At 44.4% G+C, this 22,739-nt stretch overlaps 1 protein-coding gene across 1 annotated transcript; it reads right to left on the bottom strand.

The window, feature by feature from the left end:
• Positions 1-8,087: 8,087 nt before the first annotated feature.
• LOC308416726 (olfactory receptor 52K1-like) lies at positions 8,088-9,038 on the bottom strand (the record flags this gene model as incomplete). Its single annotated transcript, XM_080911784.1, has 1 exon — positions 8,088-9,038. The coding sequence occupies one exon, from the start codon at positions 9,036-9,038 to the stop codon at positions 8,088-8,090; it is 951 nt and encodes a 316-aa protein (XP_080767910.1).
• Positions 9,039-22,739: the final 13,701 nt, after the last annotated feature.

Raw genomic sequence — 22,739 nt, 5'->3', positions numbered from 1 at the left:
CCCAAATTGAGACCCATCCCATAACCAAGAACCAATCCCTAACAATATTAATGATACTCTAATATGCTTACAGACAGGAACCTGGCATAACTGTCCTCTGAGAGGGTCCACCCAGCAGCTGACTGTAAACAGATGCAGAGACCCACAGCCAAGCATTAGATGGAGCTCAGAGAGTCTTTGGAAAAGTTGGGGTAAGGATAGAGGGACCCAAAGAGAACAGGGGCTCCATAGGAAGACACTAACCAACCTGGACCCTTTTGGCCTCTCAGAGACTGAACCACCAACCAAAAAGCAAGGATGGGTTGAACCTAGGCCTCCCACACATATGCAGCAGATGCGCAGCTTGGTCTCCATGTGGTTCCCCAACAACTAGAGTGGGGGCTGTCCCTGAATCTGGTGCTTGCCTGTGAATCTTGTTCCCTTGTGGGAGAGGGTGCGTTTAGTCCTGCAGTGACTTGAGGTGCCAGGGTGAGATGACACCCACCTGAGAAAGAGCCGTCCCCTTTTCAGAGGAGAAGGGAGGGAAGATGTGGGAGAATCTTTGCGAGGAGGGGCTGGGAGGAGGGGAAGGCTGATATTGGGATGTAATGTTGAATAAATAAATTAATGAAAATAAAAAAGAGCGAAAGCAAAGCTTTTGAGACCAGGAGAGGTAAGAGACGAATGCAGAGGGATACATAGCTAGACCAGGGCACGCTCATTAGGCAAACTGTAAAACTGGCCTGGCGCTTGTTTTGCTTTGTTTTTTTTTTTTTTTTTTTTTTTTAAAGATTTATTTGTTTTCATGTGTATGAGTGTTTTGTCTGCATTTATGTATGTGTGCCATATACATGCTTGGTGCCCATAGCGGTCAGGAGAAAGCACTGGATCTTCCAGAACTGGAGTTTCTGGGGGTTGTGAATCGCCATGTGGGTGCTGGGAACCAAACTTGAGTCCTTTGCAAGGTCAGTAAGTACCTACGCTTAACCACTGAGCTCTCATGCCAGTCCTCTCTCTCCTGGCCTAGTCCTTTATCCAGGTAGCCAAATGGAAGCTGGTGAAGAGAGAGAGCTATGGAGTGTCTGATTCCTGGGACAAAGGAATGTACCAGGATAGAGAAGAGGCTAGCTTGGTGTCATGTGGTGTGTATGTATTTATAGGATATATGAAAGACAGAAGAAAGCCAAGCATGGCCCAGGCATGCCTCCTAGCTGGAAGTGTTACTAGAGTATACTGGAGTGGGAATATTCTGGACATAGCAGAGAGTTGCTCAGACCCAGGGTCTCAGGAGTTTCTAGCTCCTGTACAGAAATGCTGATGATAACTTCTAAAAAGTCCTAAAAAGTTTCTTGCTCTTTCTGAGGGTTTCTTGCTCTTTCAAAGCCACTGGCTGAGGTGATTGACACCTGTAGCCTAACAGCAGGGAATTAAGTAATGTGGCCTTTGTTTTATCTCAGCGAGAACTGCTGGGCTCTAATTCTCAGCCTGCTAGTCTCAGGGGAAAAAAGGGACACTTAGAAAAGTGATTACAGTGTTTATTACTAAGTTGTAGAAAGTTTCCTATGAAAGGTATCTAAGAAAAAAAGTGGAAAGATCCCAAGCAGAGAAAGGGATAAACATACTAGTCAGGGGAAAAATTCCTTCGATCTATCTTCTCCTTTTGTCCTCAGAACTTATACATCTTTCAGAATACATGATTACATGTTACAAAGTTCATCACAAGTTCACACACACACACAAAAATCAAATCATCAATTGAAATAGAGGTTTACAACAGAGAACATTTACATGCATATCGATTAGGAGTAATTATCTGGCTAAACATCCATTACCTGTCTCAGAACCACTGAAGGTTTAAAACCATAACTAAGTTATTAGTGAGGTTTTGTATAGATAAACCCAGTCAACATTTTATCTTGTGCCCTAGCACCTATAAAAAATCATTAGCTTCCTTTTTATGACTGGTGGTTAATTGTTTTACAACCTCTTAGAATGTGCTCTCTGATAAGAGAGAGTCTGGTTACTATCTAAGAGCAATTAACTGGTGACACTTAGGAGACTGGCAGAGTTCTCGCTGCAGTTCTGTCAGAAATGACCTAAGGGCAGTCCCACTTTAAAAGAGATTAATAATCACTGTTATAATTTTAGGAATTCTTATAGGATCATCATTTGGACTTAAGAAGTCATTTATATGTCTATATAGCATCACTACAAGACAGTACATCTTCGTAGATCTGTAGAGATTTGCTCCAGAGGGGTGTGTTATTACTTAACGATTGTTATATATGTTTAATAATAACAGGAAAGCATTTTAATAGCAGGAATCTTTCCTAAAATGAATCCCTTATAGCCTTGCTTAATAAGGATGAACTGGCCGCAGATTATATAGTAATCCAAGGCTGGCCATTTCAGGATGATCACCTGCTAGTTATTAGCTTGTCCTGTTATGGCTCCTGACACTAGGGGTCTGAGAGAAAGTAGAATTTGAGCAAGGTATGATAAATTTAGAGTGTCACTTGAGTCCAGACGGAAAGGTAATGTACTCAGTCTGGGGTCCAGCAGTCACACCTAAGAGAAAGGGAGAAAAGGGAGCCTTGGTAAGCCCTGGCACCCATAACTGACACATAAAAGTAATGTGTAGCTGTGGTTGGGATCCTTTGATCTAGGCCTTAATGCAAGGCTGTCTTCTCTGTAGGAAATGGTTTTAACTGGGGCTCAATGAGTCCATCCCGGGCTGTACACTAGACACAACAAGGATGCATTTGTACAGTGCTACTATGCTGACAAGACTCTGCTTCTAGAAGTCTGGCTGACTTGGTCTTGAGATAGGCCAAGTGTTGACTTTTTAAAGGCTTCTAGTGATTCCTGCGTATTCAAGCTGTATGTTCTCTCATCTCTAAGTACCGCACAAGTGTCACATGGTCCAAACCTTCTCTTTTTCTTTTCTCTTAGACAAACTTGTCTAACTAAACATGATTTGGTGAGGTATAGGACAGCATGTGGCAGCCATCAGGAATGCAGGCCACACCATTTGTCCAGGGGACCATGACTGTGGATAGATTTGACCTGACAACCATTAGAGATGAGCTGCTTCTCAGCAGCCACGAAGGAATTGTTCCATGGCTAGAACGTTTTTCCCTTTCTATTCTTGGGATCTTTCCACTTTTTTTTTCTTAGATAGCTTTCATAAGAAACTTTTTACAACTTCAAATTCATCAGCACTGAATTTGACGAAGCCCCATTTCTTTGAGATGAGAAGCTTCTGGTCTGGTGATCAGGGAACTTGAACTTGGCTCCATGCAGAACCTCAGTCATGTTCCTTCTTTGGCAGCTTGATGTAGACTTGATGACTTGGTCACTGTGGACCCTGGCCACTGTGCCCTTGGGCTTGCCAAAGGTACCCCACATTCATGTCTGGAGACTAGGCTTGGGGCAGCATAGAGATCAGAGGCAGGAATATTTGCCATAAAATTGTAGCAAAACCCAAATAGGCAACTGCATACACTACCAAGGATGTTTGTGCCTATAGGACTCAGGCTCCTGTGAACAAAGGTTGTCTTAACTGGTTGTATATTTCTTTCTTTCTTTCTTTCTTTCTTTCTTTCTTTCTTTCTTTCTTTCTTTCTTTCTTTCTTTCTTTCTTTCTTCCTTCCTTCCTTCCTTCCTCCCTCCCTCCCTCCCTCCCTCCCTCCCTCCCTCCCTCTCTCTCTCTCTCTCTCTCTCTCTCTCTCTCTCTCTCTGTAGCCCTGGATGGTCTGGAATGCAGAACACTCTGCCTGCTCTGCCTTCTGAGGGCTAAGGTCAAAGGCAGTCACCACCATGTGCAAAGCCAGAGTTTCCTGTGTATTCACTCCCACATCAACTCTATGGTTCTCCCGGAGTACCAGCTAGTATACAACCATTATCTTCTTTGTCTAAGAACATGTAGTACTTACTGGACACTGTTATTTATGCATTCCTTCAAATTCCACTCTAGAATTATAGTTTCTAGAAAGGTAGTCAATGGATGGGCCTAACACAAAGCTGTGTCCTATGTGATGTCCAGATGTGAACTGGATGTTGTAAGTGATATAGCAGTGGTCTCCCCAGCCTAGACCGTCTTCTCTAGACGTCTTTACTTTGCTTTTTTTGTTTTTATTTTAAATAGCCAGTTGTTTGATTTTTTTAAAAAAATTAACTAAGTTATTTATTTACTTTAGTTTCCCATTCCCCCTCTCCTCCTGGTCCCTCCCTCTCCCCTCTCCTTCCCTCCCCTCCCCCACAATCTTCTTTCCCTTTTCTCCAGGAAAGGAGAGGCCAGCCTTGTATATCAAGTTTCAGTAAGATTTGGCACATTTTCTATTGAAGGTAGCCCAGCTAGGGGAAGGAGATCCAAAAGCAGGCAATGTAGTCAAAGACAGCCCTTGCTGCTGCTATAGGAGTCCCACATGAAGACCAAGCTGCATAGCTGTCATATATATATATATATAGACTGTCATATATATATATAGACTGTCATATATATATATAGACTGTCATATATATATATATATATAGACTGTCATATATATATATATATATAGACTGTCATATATATATATATAGACTGTCATATATATATATATATAGACTGTCATATATATATATAGACTGTCATATATATATATATAGACTGTCATATATATATATATAGACTGTCATATATATATATATAGACTGTCATATATATATATATATATATATATAGACTGTCATATATATATATATAGACTGTCATATATATATATATAGACTGTCATATATATATATAGACTCATATATATATATATATATAGACTGTCATATATATATATATAGACTGTCATATATATATATAGACTGTCATATATATATATAGACTGTCATATATATATATATATAGACTGTCATATATATATATATAGACTGTCATATATATATATAGACTGTCATATATATATATATATATAGACTGTCATATATATATATATATAGACTGTCATATATATATATAGACTGTCATATATATATATAGACTGTCATATATATATATAGACTGTCATGTATATATATATATAGACTGTCATATATATATATATAGACTGTCATATATATATATAGACTGTCATATATATATATATATATATATATAGACTGTCATATATATATATAGACTGTCATATATATATATAGACTGTCATATATATATATATATAGACTGTCATATATATATATAGACTGTCATATATATATATAGACTGTCATATATATAGACTGTCATATATATATATATAGACTGTCATATATATATATAGACTGTCATATATATATAGACTGTCATATATATATATAGACTGCCATATATATATATAGACTGTCATATATATATAGACTGTCATATACATATATATTTATATATATATATATATATATATATATATATATAGACTATCATATATATATATATTTCCATGAGAGAGTAAAGCCAATATCATATGGAAAGAGCAACAGAGGGCCCAGGTAGGTTTTCTTGTGTTTTCTGTGACCCCTCAGGGTCATCCCTTCCTTCCCCTCTTTCACAAGATTCCCCAAGCTCCACTTAATGTCTGGCCGTAGGTCTCTGCATCTGTTTCCATCAGTTGCTAGGTAAAACCTCTCTGATGACACTTACGCTAGGCTCCTGTCTGCAAGTATAGGGAAACATTATTAACGGTATGAGGGGTGGGCTCCCTCTCATGGCATGGGTGTCAAGCTGGGCCAGTCATTGGTGGGCTATTTCCTCTAATTCTGCTCTACCTTTTACCCCTGTACATCTTGTAGGCAGGACAAATTGTGGGTCTAAAGTTTTGTGGCTGGTTGGTGTTCCAATCCCTCATTGGAAGTCTTGCTTGGTTACAGGAGGGGCTGGTTCAGACTCCATATGTGCCATTGCTAGGAGTCTTAGCTAGGGTCATCCTTATAGATTCCTTGGAGTTTCCATTGTCCTAGGGTTTTAGGTCATTCCAGGTAGGGGAAGGATGAAGGGAAAAAGTAATAGTTTGAATTTTTAATTTACTTTTCAGGAGAACATTATTTAAAAATAGTCCAGAAAAGCTCATCACTGCCTATTTAAAATGTCATCTCTACAGCGTTTTCTTATTTAATTCCAGGAAAGAGCCCTCAGTGGTTTTTAAGTTTCCTTTCCAAGGTAGCCTTTACAAAGCTGAGCCTCCCCTACAGCTCTTGAAGCTGCCATAAGAGGGCACAAGCAGGAACTAAAATTGGTGGATCAGTATGTTTATTCACATAAACATTCACCAATAATAAATGATTACAAGGTTTTAGTTGCCAAGGAATCTGTTAAAGAAAAATATGATTTAGAACAATACATACAGAGATACAAGCCCTAAACTAGAACATTACACGTTGTGACTTAAGGCAACTAATATTTTAATCTTACTTCATATGATTATAATTTTGTCTCAGGTTTAAAAAAAACATTTTTTTTTGCCAGTTGGTGGTGGTGGCACACACCTGTAATCCCAGCACTGGAGGCAGGGACAGCTGTATTTTGAGACCAGGCAGGTTTATAGAGTGAATTCCAATACAGCTGACTATGCAGAAAAACCCTGTCTCAACAACAACGACACACACACATTTTCAATTAAAATGTATTCTATTTTAAGTTATGCGAGCATGTATGCATGTATACACACATTAGGACAAGCTGCCTGTGGAGGGCAGAAGAGGGTAGTGCATATCCTGAAGGGCAGGATGCTCATTTGACCACTGAGCCATCTCTCCAGCCTCCAGCTAAAACTCTTAATAATGTATTTGCATTATTTAATAAGCTGCGTATTTTTGAGCCATGGTACCTTCAGAGACCATGGGCAGCAGTAGAGGTCTCTTCTATTCCCTTCCTTACTTCACTAGCAACAATAATCTTTCCAGTGCTAAGGATCAAAGCCAGGACCCCGAGGCACATGCTATGCATATGTTCTGCTGCTACATCCCAGCCACTTCTGATGATGATGATTAATAATAATAATTAATAATAATATATTATTTGATTTGATACAATGCCTTAGTATGTAGATTTGGCTGACCTAGATCCTGCTAGACAGAGCAGGCTGGCACAAAGTCATGGCTATCCTCCTGTCTCTACCTCTCAAGTGCTGGGATGATAATTCTGTATCACCACTTCCTGCCTCAATAATATTTATTTTTCTCAAGAATAATTTCAGGAAAAAATCGTCCTATGGATTTTTCTAAGCCAGGGATTGTCTATATGGCTCCCAGTGATATCTTCTGGATAGTTTAACAGTCCGTTTTAGACTTAGTCCACTGAGCATGTACCATGGCTTGGAACAACAATAAACTACCTTGGACTATTCTGTGACTAACCTGGCATTTGATTCTTTTCAGCATGGAGAACATTTCTTAGTTAGTTTATTTACTCAGCTACAGAGTCTTTTGAAAAGCTAGTACCCAGATGTCAAGATGCATTTTTTTTTTTAAGAGATCCATTTTGTTTCTGTAAGACTCCACATTTAAAACGCCATCTGTAAACCTGCATAGAATGAAGGTCTAGTTAGGTGAGAGATCTCAGAAAGAATAATATGGATTTATTCACTACAACCTCAGTAGCTTTAACATGATTTTCTGTGTAACTGTGGGCACGCTGATGCTTCTTCATGAGCACAGACAGTACCCGGAGTTACAGTAGTGGGAGGACAGAGGTGAAGGGACCATTGGTATATACCCCTCTCCCTCACTTCTATTCTAGGTGAGAAGTTTGTGGGAAGGAGCAACGAGAGGGTTAATGGAATTCGTGTGGTCTGGAGTTGAACAGGAGGAAAGAAGAAAGGGGAGCCGCAATGGTGGTGGGACATACGGGGCACAAGGAAGAACAATGGGCAAAGGGGACAGATTAGAACACAATGTCATGACACATCTGTAATGAAAGTGCCACGGTCAAACCCATTGCTTTGTACTTTAAATTAGTTAGAAAACCAAAAACCCGGTAAGAAGATGACCATGATGGTAGCAGTTTGGACCTGTGTATCAGTTTCCTGTCTTCCTCAGTTTCACCAGGAATACTGGGGAGTCAACAGGAGCTTATCATAGGAGACTCATGGGCCTGAACTCAGGAAGGACCTTACCAGGTGCTGCCTGATTTCCTTGGTTCTGGCCCCGTAGATGATGGGGTTGACCAGACACGGGAGCAACAGGTAGAAAGCACTGAGCAGGTTGTGCACATCTTGGGAGGCAGTGCGGGCCACACGGTAGACAATGGATGAGGACATGGTGGAGGAGTAGACGGTGAAGATGACCAGCAGGTGGGAGCCACAGGTGTTCAGGGCTTTGGACCGTGCTCCACCTGATGAGATCCTGAAGGCAGCACGGATGATGCGGGAGTAGGAGGCGCCTAGCAGGAGCATATCCAGGACTCTATTAAAGGTTCGAATAATGAGTCCCACCGTCTTATTCAGTGAGATGTCCCCACAGGAGAGCTTCATCAGGGCCATGTGTTCACAGGCAAAATGGCGAATCACATCTGAGCGGCAGAAGCGGACCCGCGAGGCCAGCACCACCACTGGAGCAACGATGCATGTGCTCCTGGTGGCTGACACCACCACCAGACCAGCCAGTAACTGTCCTGTCACTATCTCTGGGTAGCGGAGAGGATAGCAGATAGCCACATAGCGATCTAGAGCCATGACGAGGAGGATGTTGCAGTCCATAGAAACCAGAAAGTAGATGCAGAACATCTGTCCCAAGCACCGAGGGAGAGAGATGCGATTGAAGCTTGTGGAGAAGCTGAACAGCATGGCGGGCAGCACTGTGGTGGCAGCACAGATATTCACAGCCAGGAGCAGGGCAATGAGCAGGTACATGGGCTGGTGCAGGCTGCGCTGGGATGCCACCGTGTGGATGACCAGGGCATTGGTGAAGAGGATCACCAGGTAGAGGCTGAGGAAGGGCAGCACCAGGAGGGCTCTGGCTTCCTGAATCCCTGGGAAGCCCATGAGGAGGAAGCTGGTGTAGGACTCATTGAAGGTGCCATTGCTCCACCCCGACATGACACCTGAAGGCTCAGGGAGGCTGAAGAGAGAAGAGTGGGGCAGGATGCCTGGCTTCACTCCCTGAGAGGCCCTGCTAGGACCTGCCCCAGCCTCAGCAGGCTGGACTGGGTGCTTAGGTTTTCATGAGTCTCCAATATTTCTAGAGGAAAAAGAAGTCATTTAGTCTTATTACTTAGTGAGATCTTCCAATAAATGCTTGCTTGCATTTCAAATAAATCACAGGTAGAGATATTGCATGCAGAATTCCTGGATCAAGTAACAGTCACACTTTTTTTTTTTTTTTTTTTTTTTTTTTTTTTTTTTTTTTTTGGATGTCAGTTGGATTTCCAGAGAAGTTGAATGAATCTTAGCACTGCCTCTGTGGTGCTTGTACTGAGAGCCATCGTGATCTTAAAAAATTGGTGGTTATAAAGTGACATTTTATAGTTGTCTATTGGGACTTAGTGTTTTCCTGGTAGTTTAATTGTTATTCATTATGTATTTTTGAAGCTTGCCTTTTAGCATAGAAAAATCTGTCTTATTCAAAAGCCAAATAGATAGTAATTGTAGTTTGTTATTCTATGGGCTATGGGTTTTATTTTTTGTGCCTGCATGTTTGTGTGTGTGTGCCTGTATGTTTGTGTGGGTGTGCTTGCCTGTGTGCATGGAGACAAGAAGTTCAAAGTGAGCATCTTTCTGTCTAACTCTCCACCTTATTTTTGAGACAGGTTGTTCACCGTTTTGGCTATCCCATCTGGCCACGGAGCCCCTGAGATCCACCTGTCTTGGTTCTCATGTTTGTTCAGCAAGAACTTTACCTTGTTCACATTACCTTTCATTGCTGTGGAGAAACACCATGAGAAAGAAACAAGAGAGAGACTTATGGAAGAGTTTATTTTGGCTTATAGTTCCAGAGAGAGAATCCACAGTGGTGGGGGAGACATGGCAGCTGGCAGTCAGAGCAGGCAACCAAGAGTCCACATGTGAACTAGCACACAAAACTCAGAGGGAGGAACAGGAAGCAAAGTGAGATCATATAAGTTACAGAACAGTGGTTCTCAACCTGTGGGTCGTGACCCCCACGGAGTTACTCATCAGATATCCTGCACATCAGATATCTACAATTCATAACAGCAGCAAATTTATAGTCATGAAGTAGCAGAGAAAATAATTTTAAGGTTGGGGTGGGGGTCACCACAACATGAGGAACTGTATTGAGGTGTCTCACGCGGCATTAGGAAGGTTGAGAACTGCTATTATAGTCTTTGAAGGCCTATGGCAGAGACTCAAAAAAGCCCGTCCCAGTGACCTAACTTCCTCTAACAAAGCTGCACCTCTTAAAGGTCTTGTTATCTCCTCAAACAGTGCCACCCACAGGTTCAAGTGGGAGACATTGCTCATTCAAGCTGAGGCACACCCGGAGCCATCTTTCCATATTCAAGGTTTTATGACAACATGAAATTCACTCATGACATGATAATCCAACTCGGTTTTATTCAGACTACAACACAGTTCCACTTGTCTGTCACTTCATGTTGCTGTCTTTATTCTAGATGACGTTATTTTATGTGGCAGAGGTATTTTTTAGAGGTGTGTGTGTGTGTGTGTGTGTGTGTGTGTGTGTGTGTGTGTGGTGTACACATGTGTGCAGGAGCTCGAGGAGGCTGGAAGAGGATGCTGGATTGCTGGATGTCCTGGAGCTGCAGCTACCCAACTCGTCTTGTGAGCCACCCAACATGGGAGCTAGGAACTGAACTCTGGTTTTTGGAAGACCAGCAAGTGCTCATAAAACTGGGACCCATCCCCTTAGCCCTGTGGTTTTGTTGTTGTTATTATTATTAGTTAGATAGTGACACCACATTTGTACTCATATCAGTACCAAGCTGTTTTCAAAATATTTATTGTAAGTAACTCACTACACGACTTCCCCTTTAAGTGTAAAGCTTCTAGTAAGTTCGTAGTGTTGTGTAATAATCACCATTGTCCACACTTGCGATGCTCGGATAGAAGCTCTGTGTCCACCCACAAACACTTGGCAAAAAATTGCTAAGGTTCTTTCTGACTCAGTGGATTTGCCAGCTCTGGACACTTCCCATCGGTGAAATAATAAACTCTTAGTTTTTTTTTCCAGCAGTGTATTTGAACTCATGGACCTCTTGCTACTGACTCTGGAGTGCTGGGGTGACACCTGGGTCCCACCATGCCTGGTTTGTGTTTCTCTGACTGTCTCCCATACTGCAGTACACACCAGTGTTTTATTCAGTTTTTTTTTTTTTCTCTTAAAGACAGGTCCTTTCTACATATGTCTGGCTGTCCTGAAACTCACTATTTAGACCAAGCTGGCCTCAAACTCACGTCAATGCTCCTGTCTCTGCCTCCCGAGTGCAAGGATTAAAGGCCTCCCAGTTTATTTTATTAGCTTTGAATGGAAAAATAGTATTTCACCATGTAGACAGCACATCCCGTTTATCCACACACGGTCAGGGGACATTTAGATTATTTCCACTTTTCTGGCTATTCTAGTAATGTTACCATGAATATTTTGTTTTAATGTATTTTTCTTGGTTATGTTCTAAGGACAAAAGTTGCTGGGTCATGGCTAATTCAATGCTTAATCTTTCTTCTTCTCTCTTCTTATCCCTCTTTCCCTCTCTCATTATTATCATTATAAATATCATTGTCATTACTAAGATAGAATCTCACTACGTGATCCTGGTTGGTCTGGAACTCACTATGCAGACCCGACTTTGAACTTATGAATCTCCTGTCTCTGCCTCCAGAGTGCTGGGATTACAAGTGTGCACCGTTGTGTCTAGCTTGTGTTTTTCTGAGCATCTTTTCATTTTTCTGCTGGCCACTTATTCGTTTTCTCATGAGAAATGTCTGTTTGTAGCATACCTTTGACCAGTTCAATCCGGCCTCTTTCCTGTCACTGAGTTGTTAGAATGCAGCGCCATTTTGATTACTGTAGATCATTAGTTAGACTCATTATTCTTGTTTAATTTCACCATCATTAGTATCACATTGGAAACTTCTGAAAGTTACCTTGTTGCAATTTGAAAAACTGGGATTTCATTAAACCTATAAAGTAGTCAGTGGAGAATCAAAATCTTGACCACACTCTGCCTGGTAACAAAAAAAATGTGTACTGTGTGTGTGTGTGTGTGTGTGTGTGTGTGTGTGTGTGTGTACATGTCAGAAGGTATCTTTCAGGAGTTTTCTCCTTCCACTGTGGGATTCAAGGATGGAACTAAGCTGTCAGGCTTGTGAGATAAGCGATTTGACCCTGAGTCATCTCATGAACCCTAAACAACAATGTTCTGAATTTTCAAGTCTTATTTTTTGCACGTCCCAGTGGTTTTATAGTTTTGTGTATAGGTCCATGGGAGCAGACATGCTATCTACATTTGTATTTCTGGAGCCAGATACAGACACCGAGCTCACACTTGGAACATCACTGCTGAGTGGTGAACAATCGCCTGTACTGTTTGTGTGTTCCTGTGCATTTTGTTATGTGCTCCACTGAGGTTATTACAAACCCATAACAGTTTTAATCCCTTTTACATAGTAACAATATCACTTTTTATGTCTATCTTATATCTTGTTATTATTTTTGCATCAATTAAAACTTTTCCAGAAGGTTCTGTTGTGAATTCGGGAGAGTTATTTTTCTTCTGTTTATAACAACCGAATTTTACTTCTGTTTTGTCTTTTTTTTTTAAAATAAGGTAGAATTTCCAGAATTATGTTAAAACCTGAAAAGGAAGGGTGTTTTATATGCTGCTACCCTACCTGTTTTCTAGTAGTACAATGTGGCTTGTTGGTTTAGGACTGACAGGAACAGGAAATGGCCCTTTATCCTTTCATGTATCCATTTATTGTTAATACATTTTTCTACATTTGTTTTATCCCAATTACTCAACGGTTCACATGGGCTTTGTGGGTACCTTGGATGTGGCTCCAGTGCCCACATTGCTTACAGTCTGGTGGGAAGGACCAAAAGTGCAATGGGAACCCAGAACACTGTTCAGAGATCTCTAACTTCTAGGGACAAAATCTGAGGCTGAGGTACCACCCAAAGTCCAGTGATGCTGAGCTGGTGGGTGTGGAGCTATGAGGTTAAGCTCAGAGGCCTGGGTTTCTAGTGAAAAAAAAGTCACAGTCAGCCAAAATAAAGGCAGGGGTGTTACAGCCAAAATAAAGGCTGGGGTGTTACAAAGAGCCCATTGATACAAAGCTGAGAATTGGGAATCTGGTCAGAGATGGATGGAGCGCCAAAGCCAGAGTCGCCAACCCTGTCATGAACCACAGTGGGGATTTCTGTATTTCCCGTGGAAGACATTATAGCACAAAGGAAGAGAATGGCGGGAAAGGTGAAGGGCAGAATAAACTCCACAGTCAAGACACAGAAATCATTTCCCTCTGAGAAGACCTAGGCCTGGGGTCAGGCTGAGGAGGCAGCAGAATGGACTAGGACAGTGTGTGATGGAGACACTGGCATGTCTAGGGGTGAGCCACCGCCACCGCGCGTTTCCTCAGGCCCCAGCAAGCGCCTCCACCTGGCCCCTGATACTCCCCATGCTTACCCTGAAGCTGATATCCATCCCAGCACAGCCAGGCAGGAGCAGAGGGAGAGCCGGAGGGGATCCCTGAGTGCTGTTAAATGCACCCCTCTATCCTCCCCTGGGAGCTCAGACTTCAGCTCAGCCTATGGCTTGGAGACAAGGGCCACCTGCCTGACTCATAATCTTCCAGGAGCACTGAGGGACCAACCCGGTCACCAGACATCCAGGCTCTTCCTATGGTCTGTGTTATTCAGTGTCTCAGAGGACAGGATGGCTTGACCTTAAACCCCAAACTCAGCCTGCAGCAAGTTACCTGGGTAGCTCTGGCAGGGGAGGGTCTGGGAGGTTAGTCCAGTAGGCTGGTCCTAACTGAGGAGCCAGTAATCTAAGGAAAGGCACCTTCTGGTGTGTGTGTGTGTGTGTGTGTGTGTGTGTGTGTGTGAGGGTGTTGAAGGATCAGTGGGGTTTTCTATGAAATTATGGGAGGAGACACTGCAAGCAGGAGAGTTGGGGGGGAGTGGAAGGTTCTGTCGAGGTGGGGGTGGGCTATCTAGGGATAGATCCTTTCAGGTGACTTGCAGATCTGCAGATCTGTGGCAATGCTTTGACAATTGCCTGACCAAACCTGTTTCCCTCCAAAATCACTGTTTTCTCTTGCTTTTGCTTTGGGACCAGAGAAGGAACAGATGAGGTTCTGGAAAAGTCCACAGAGGAGGGGACATCTGAGAGAGGCCTGAGACGTTGGGAAACAGTTGCCCAAGCCGAGAGGATGGGTTCCGTGGTTGAGTTACAGCTTCACACGAGGATCGGGGACACCTGTGTGCATGGGCGTGGGGGTGTGAGGTCTTTCCCTAAAGCCATGGATGGTAAAGAGAATGGGAAAGCAGAGGCCAAACAAGACTTTGTGGCTTGGAGCCCAGGACTTGAGTTTGCTTCAGGACCGGATGGACCGAGGAAGTGGCACTGTGGTACCCAGTGGGGAGCCACAGGGATGGAGAACCTCGCAGATGTCTGTCAGGGATCCGGCACACTGTATTCACTTTCTACAACCCAGGCTCGGACGTGAGGTTACCGAAAGAAGAGGCCTCTGCTCACTGGGTGGGACACACCTTATATGACTCCTCCTGGTGGCATGTAGCCCAGGATATGCTTTCTCGGTCATTCTTCTCACCGAGCTCCTTAGGTCCCTACAGTTTGACCATAAATGGCTCTTTACCGGGGTGGCCTCTGGGTCTGTCATTCAATGGCTCACAAAGATGCCTTTCTCACCTCTTCGTTCCTGTTCCCCAGGACTCTATCAGTTCCCACTGGACATCCCCCTTGGTCAGTCAGTTCACACCTTGGCCAACACCGGCCTCAGCATGGTTTGCAGTTGTGTAGTCTCTGTTTTCATTTCCAAATGCTCTACAAGAAAAAGCCACAACTAGGTGCTTAAATTGATTAAATAAAAACAAACAAACAAACAAACAAACAAAAAACAAAGTTTCTTTTCTGGCGGCACATGCCTTTAATCCCAGAGTAACTCACAGATCTCTGTAAATTCGAGGCCAGCCCAGAGCGAGTCCCAGGACAGCCAGGGCCTCCCAAGGTTTCCCCTTCCAGTTCAGGTGGCCATCATCCGCAGACTAAGACATTGTTAGTCTGCTAGCCTTGTTTCCGCAGTGCTTCTGTGAGAGAGCACACTCCCTCCTCTTTCAGCTGAAGGCAGCGTCACGGTTTCCTTGGCCTGTGCGGTGTAACTGTACCCATAGTCACAAGCCTCTTTGCTCTCTCTTATAAAGGCATTTGTTATTGAGTACAGGCTCCCTCTGAATAGCAAAAGAATGAAAGATTCTTCATTCAATTTCATCTGTAAAATCCTCTTTTTAAAATAAGATCACATTCATACGCTCCAGGGGCAGGACCTGGGATTTTATTTTATTTTATTTGTGGAGCCGTCATACAGCTCCCTAAAGTTCTCTTTTTAAAAGATTTATATATTTATTATATATAAGTACACTGTAGTTGTCTTCAGACACCAGAAGAGGTCATTGGATCTCATTACAGATGGTTGTGAGCCACCATGTGGTTGCTGGGATTTGAAGCCAGGACCTCTGGGAGAACAGTAAGTGCTCTTAACCACTGAGCCATCTCTCCAGCCTTCCCCCCAGAGTTCTTATATGTAGAATGTGAAAGAAGGTGGTAGGTGGCCTTGGTCTGGAGGTCTTGTGTAGGTGTACTTGTGACGGCCATGGTGGGGTACAAAGGTTCTGTCCCATCTTGTAGAGGTTTAAAGCCCTGGTTCAGCCCAGAAGGATGGGACCTGCCTGTGTAAGGCTATGGCTGCTCCAGGCAGGCTTCCTGGAGGAGGTGAGCTTCAAGCCTTCCCTTAGAAAGCAGCGACCCATGGTTGCTGAGTGACCACTCAGATAGAAAGATGTTATTCGTTATTCATCCAGGAGCCTTCTGAACACTGGAACCCCAGCGATCCCTCTTCTTTGGTCTAGCGCTTCCTCAGGCAGGGTGAGCATCCTCTCTTAGATGGAGATCCTCCTGCAGGTTGGCAATGTCCAATGAGACGGCGAGATGCTGAGACTGTAGAGTGCAGAGGGCAGGTCCTGAGGTCTCCCGGGCAGTTCAGTCAGGAAAGGAGCAGAGAGTGGGTACAGGCATCCCAAGGGCATTGCAGTCACCGTGTGGTTACCGTGGACCAGCTCCTTTTACCTACTCCCATGCCTGCCGGCTTTGCTTTTCCATCCTCAGCACCGAATAAAAGCCTGCGGAGGCTCTCACCATCAACCTCAGTAAGTCTAGACTCCCACCTTGCATTCATGGCTTATTTTCCCTGTGATGGTTTGTACATGCTTAGTTCAGGGAGTGGCACTATTAGGAGGTGTGGCCTTGTCGGAGTGGGTGTGGCCTTGTTGGAGTAGGTGTGGCCTTGTTGGAGTAGGTGTGTCACTGTGGGCGTGGGCTAAAGACTCTCATCCCAGCTGACTGGAAGTCAGTCTTCACTAGCAGCCTTCAGATGCAGATGTTGACCTCTCAGCTCTTCCTGCACCATGCCTGCCTGCATGCTGCCATGCTTCCTGCCTTGATAATAAACTGAACCTCTGAACCTGTAAGGCAGCCGAAATTAAATGTTGCCTTTATAAGACTTGCCTAAGACGCTCTCTCATCCCTCCCTGAAAGCAAACCTCATGCCCTGCTCATGCTGAGCCTACTCCTCTGCCTTTCTTCCCAAGTCTCACCGGGCTTGTGTCTGCTCCTGAGCAGCAGGTACCACCAGCTCTGGACACCTCCTTGCCTGCTTCTGTCACAGTCCCCCAAATCTTTCAGCAGAAGTTTAGTGGCTGATGCCAACTCTGTGCCATCACTGTAGAGGGACACCGGCAGCCCACCTGGCTTGTCAATCCTTTAGTCGTCCTTTCTATGCCCCACGGCTGTGGGCAGCCCTGTGTCCACCATCCCTCTTCTCATTTCTCTTTCAAGGTCTCCATGGTGTCCTGTTCTAAACTTTCCTCCCTAGCTTTCTCCCCGTGGAGATGGTCAGGGGTGTCAAATCTTCTGTCCCCTTCTTACATCAAACTTGGGGTGTCTTAGTTAATCTTTATTAACACGATACAAACTGGAGAAAGTGTCTCACAGAAGAGAGAAAAAAAACTTTATGGTCTATAGGCATGTCTGTGTAGGTTTTTTTTTTTTTTTTTTGTTGATTGACATGGGAGGGTCTAAGGCAGTCTGGGCAATGCCAGCCCTTGGCAGATGGTCCTGAGAGGTGTAGGGAAGGTAGCTAAATGTGATCCTGGGAGCAAGCCAGTAAGCAGTGTTCCTTCACGGTCTCTGCTTCAGGTCCTGCTTCCAGTTTCTTCCCTTGAATTCCTGCCCTGGCTTTCCTCAGCGATGGATTAGAAAGTATAAATTGAAAGAAACCCTTTCCCCTCCAAGGTAGGTTTTAGTTTTACTTTACCACAGTAGTAGACAGCCAACCATCACGGGGTCCGAAGGTCTTCACATGTGCAAAGACTCTGCAGTAGTTCTGGTTGGTGTGGAAGAATCAGGGCGCAGAGGGCTGGAAGGGATGGCTGTCACATGTAGAGAAGACAGGAGGCCTTTTTAGAGACACAGTTTCACAGAAGTCCTTGACATCTGTCTCAAGAGAGTCACCCAGCCTCTGTGGGGCTCATCAGGGCATTTTGGACTTGTATCTTACATCTGCACCCCTCAAACCTGAACCTCAGCCCAGAGAAATGGAACACGTGACTCCAGGAGGTACTGACAAGAGGCCTCAGGGAGAAGAGAATCTAGACTTTTGAGGTGTGCCATACCCAGACTATACATCCTTGGGCTGGTCACCCCCAGGCCTTTCTCTCCCATTTCTTAAAAGTAGGGTGTTAGGTTAAGTGAATTCATGGCCTTCCCCTTCCTTATTTTATTTTATCTTTTGGAGTGTGTTACATGTGGATGCATATATGAGCATACATGTGTCTTCCTATATTGTTTTTTAAGGTGATTTTGAGACAGTCCCTGGAAGCTGGGCTCACTGTTGTGGCTAGCCTGGGACTCACCTATCTGCACCCAGAGTCCTGGAGGAACAGGTGTGCCCCAAGAAACAAAAACATTGATTCTGAGTATCTTAACTCACCCTTTCTCAGTACTTTAACCACTGAGCTGTTTTATTCTCTCGGATTAGATTAGATCACACTTGTACTGTTTTCAGTGAGACTGACCAGACTGTAATGAGAAGGCTTATCATGTTCCTCAGCTAATGAGTTCTATAGAACCCAGAGGAGAGGAGTATGTTACTTCCCTGCACCCCAAATGCACATGAGAGCTGAGGCTCTGAGCAGCAGGCAGTCTGAGCCCTTAGTAATGAATGTGTCCTCTGCTTCACCAGTGACTGGTGCTCACTCTAGTTGCTGGAGCACAAGATATACCTTCTGTCCCCAGATGCTGGGTAGATTCTCCTACTCACAAGGTCCCCTCCTCTTGCTCACCCTAGTCTTTTAGCCCAGCATCTCCACTGTTACTGGACACAGCCTTAACATGAATGTTGGTACCTCTGGCAGATCTACTGTCTCCTCCAGACTTGACTCCTTTAGGGACAGAGATACAGGATACAGGCAAATTGCCCAAGAGATGGTCTTCCCTCAAATCTTATCCTAATTAGAGAGGGCAGACAAGCTTGGGGGTTCAACATTGCCTTGGTTAGAGGGGCCTGGTCCAAGGGAGCATAGAGCTGGGCTATGGATGTTACACACTGTGTATAGGGGGTGTGCTCCTTCCTTCCAGAATTCCCTTTGATCCCAATCCCCAAAGCAATACCCCTCCTCCACCTGTGTGTGTGTGTGTGTGTGTGTGTGTGTGTGTGTGTGATGTTTTACCAAGAATTTCCTCCAGGGCACAGGAGAAACAAGCAGTAAAGGTAAGAAAATAGGATTGAAAAATACTTGGTTCATCATGGAGCACAGACCCAGCCCCAGAGGGAGGACATTTTTCTAGTATCTGGACTTTAAAACCGTGGTCTATGGAGTGAAAGGACGCTGCACAGGACCACACAGGCCAAGCCAGCTAACATTCTAGCATGGCGGGCGATATGGCCTCTGGGAAGGGGTGTCAGTTTTCTTTAAGGTTGTGAGCTCTTATAGGTCCAATGCTATTCAGTGGATAGTTCCCATACCCAGGAATGTGGGAGGAATACAAGTTTGGATCAATAAATTATTTAAAAGAAAAGAAAGGCTATGAAGTTGGAGGCAGGCTTCAGACCAAGGAGGGTCTGAGAGGAGTTAGGGGAGGAGTTAAGGGGAGGGGTTGGGGGAAGAGTTAGGGGGAAGGGCTATGGGTAAATATGATTAAAATATGTTATATAAAACCCTTTATGGTGGTACATGCCTTATCCCATGCTCAGAGGTGGAAGCAGGCAGATCTCTGAGTTCTAGGACAGCCTAGGTTATAGATGTAGTTCCAGAATAGCCAGAGCTATACAGAGGTGTGGAAAGCTTCTGGGGCCACTTGGCAGAAATTTGACATTGGGCCAGGACAAGGAAGTAAGCTCAGGTTGGAATCTGATTTTAGGCTAGAACAAAGAAGTAGGCTTCAGGCAAGAATTTGACTTTGGTCTAGGACAGGGAGTTGGCTCAGGTATCTTTGTCATCATGATAAGCCCTTAGAGACGTTGATCTCTGGACTTTGTTTATGACCTTGCTTGTTCCTGGACTGTTTGTGTTTATTGTCTTGTTTGTTCCCTTGACCTAGAACTCACCTTATTACTTGCATGTAATCAAAATGGTATAAAAGTAGATTAGGAAAAAAAATAAACCCGCCTCAGCCTTAGAACTGGTTGGGGTCAACCTACAGTGTTGTCTAATTGTCTTTTTATTTTTAATCCTGCTTGCCCGCTGGAGAACCAGATGACTCACTGGCTTGGTCACAGAGAAACACTGGAAAAACAAACCGAACCGAACCAAACCAAAGCAAAATACATCGAATGAAATTCTGTAAGAAGTAATAAAAGAATTATAAATGAAGAGTGTTTAAACAAATCATATCTGCGTGACCTTCCACAGCTGTCGAATAATGTGGTATAACTGTGGAATCAGGAAATGATTGGGAGTTTGCTCAGTATAAAGAGTGCTAAGATAAAAAACAAAACCTCGGTCTAACATCCCTCTACTTTACTCCAAAGATATTCAGGACATCCTTTAATCGCAGCACTCGATAGACAGGTGAGTGGTTGTCTGTGAGTTCAAGGCCAGCCTGCTCAAAAATGGAACTGTCCATGAAGCTGTGAAACTCACTAGGGGAACAGCCCCTTGCTGAGAAGGAGGTGCTCTACCTGGGGATCCCTTTCCCCAGTGTTCTAACTTCACTGTTTGAGCCTCACAAACCTTCATAAAGTAATGATTACCAAACCTCTCCCAGATACGGCAGAGCTTGCCCTTGGCCAGGACTCTGCACTCGTATTATCTGGGACGCAGAATCAAGCCTGCTTCTGCTATGGCTTCTGCTGAGCCTCGAAGACTGAGGGCCTGGGAACAGACTCTACTGGAATGGACGAGTGAACTATGGCTTCCGTGAGAACAGGGTACGGGCTGAATAAATGCGTGTCGATCATAGTAACAGCCTCTGCTGCTTTAAGTGAGCGGTTGAGGGTTGTGTGGGAGAGAGACTTACTGAGAACTTTTAAGCCCGCAGTTAAGTCTGCAGATCTGGGTGTTGGGCCCACCTGTCACGACCTTAACTGTATAACGTGGAACAGGGTCTACCCTCCTGTGGCGCTCATCCAGAAAAAAGGGATGGACAGTATTCCCCACATGGTGCTTTGGGCTGAGCACCCTAGTCTCCTCAAACCAGGTATCACACTGAAGACCTCAGACTGTAAGCAGAGGAAAATTTAAAAAAATGGTGTCATATAGCTATTATGTGGTAGGCCAGGTGAAAGGTCACCTGAGGCTGGCCTGAGGCCCCAGGTCCTGATGAGAACCGAGCATTCCAGTTCCTCCCAGTCTGCAAGGTGATTCGGCTGTGGGACATTTTGATTCTCGGGCAAAGCTTCAGGAGCTGCCTGTCTTCTTCAATCCAATCTGGACCCGGAGCCTTCCCCAGTCCCCCTGGAAGCCAGAGGTCTGATCAGCCATAGGCTGCATTTCTCAAAAATGTCACAAGGTGGCGCCCAAGCACCACGCTCCACAGGCAACAGCTCCCCATTGTGCTGGAAAGGACTGCTTGGGCGGTCTGAGCCTGTCATGGCTGGTGTAGAGCCCTGTCGTTCCTAGACTTCCCTTGAACACCTTTATATACCCTCTAAAGGACTCTCGGGCCATCCCAGTGTCAGGTCACAGAGCAGAGGTCCTGGGTTCTCTTCTGCTTCTGAGTGGCTGGGAAGTTATTTTTTCACGTTGAGACTCAGAGTGCTCTTCTGATGAACACGTACAATGATAGCATCAACTTCATCCCTCTTCTGTCCCCTTTGTTCCCTCCACCATATTTACTGAGACCCCTCTAGACTAGGTGTAGCTCACAAGTGTGTGTGAAGGGTCAAATGAGGTCTCACACACACACACACACACACACACACACACACACACACACACGCATTCATTCATACACAGTGTGAAGTCTATAAACAACTGTGGAGACTTTGTCACTGCTCTTACAACCCTGTGTTGACCCCATTGCTGACTCACAGAAGAGGAGACAGGTGAGGCCTTCTCTGTGGGCACACAACCATAAGCAGCAGAGCTGGGATTTGAACCTGGACCATTTGGCTCTAAACCCTATCAATGCTGGTTTCCTCATTTACTAGTAATGGATGCCCTGGCTCCTCTGCGCTCCAGGTGTGCTCTGGTCAGCCTTCTCTGGGGGACTTTGAAGCAGCTTTGGTCATTTGTTCTCCTACGGTTTGAAATGTGAAGGGCCTCACAGGATCCTGCGTTTGAACACTTGGTCATCTGCTGGTGGCTCTTTGGGAAAGGACCTGGGGCCTAGATGGTGGACACAGGTCACTAAGGGTAGGACTTTGAAAGTCAAGCCTACTTCTGTGCTGTTGGCTTCCTTCCCACCAGGTCGTAAGGAGTGGTACCGTAACCTCCTGCTGCCAATACACCGCTCACCACAAGCCTTTTGTACCATGGTGAACTTCGCTTTCTGGAACCAAATATCTTTCCCCCTTAAGTTGCTTCTGCAAGTCATTTCTTCACAGCACGAGGCAAAGCAACTCACACTGGATCTTAAACTCCTTCTTTTCTGCAAATCCCCATTCCTTCTGCAGGGTTGGTCCTGGTGAGGGCTCACACGAAGGTGAAAAAAAAAAAAAAAAACCAAGTGCAAGCAAGAGCCCACTGACGATTCAGGGGTGCTGAGAAGGTTCCAGACCCAGCTTCTCTCTGCCAGCCGCTGAGCACAGGTCTGTCAGTCCCTGGTTCTATCACGAACGTCCCTCTTGTAGACTGGGATGACTGATTTCATCCCTTCCCCAAAGGTGAGGGAAGGCAAGAGAGGGTTTTCTCCTTTGGAGAGAGTGTGAGGATCCTCTCTGAAGAAAGGCTTTGGGGCACATTTTAAGTTGTATTTCACAGACAGCTCCTGGCTTTTTTTTTTCTTTCTTTTCAGTTTGGGACTTCTCTGGAGTTAAATACTTGTATGGAGCAGGAGGAGACAGAAGACACAGCCTGTC

Source organism: Micromys minutus (assembly GCF_963924665.1).
Source record: "Micromys minutus genome assembly, chromosome: 2".
Classification (NCBI taxonomy): Eukaryota; Metazoa; Chordata; class Mammalia; order Rodentia; family Muridae; genus Micromys; species Micromys minutus.
Note: the sequence above shows the minus strand (reverse complement) of the source record. Positions and strands in the feature narration are given on the sequence as shown.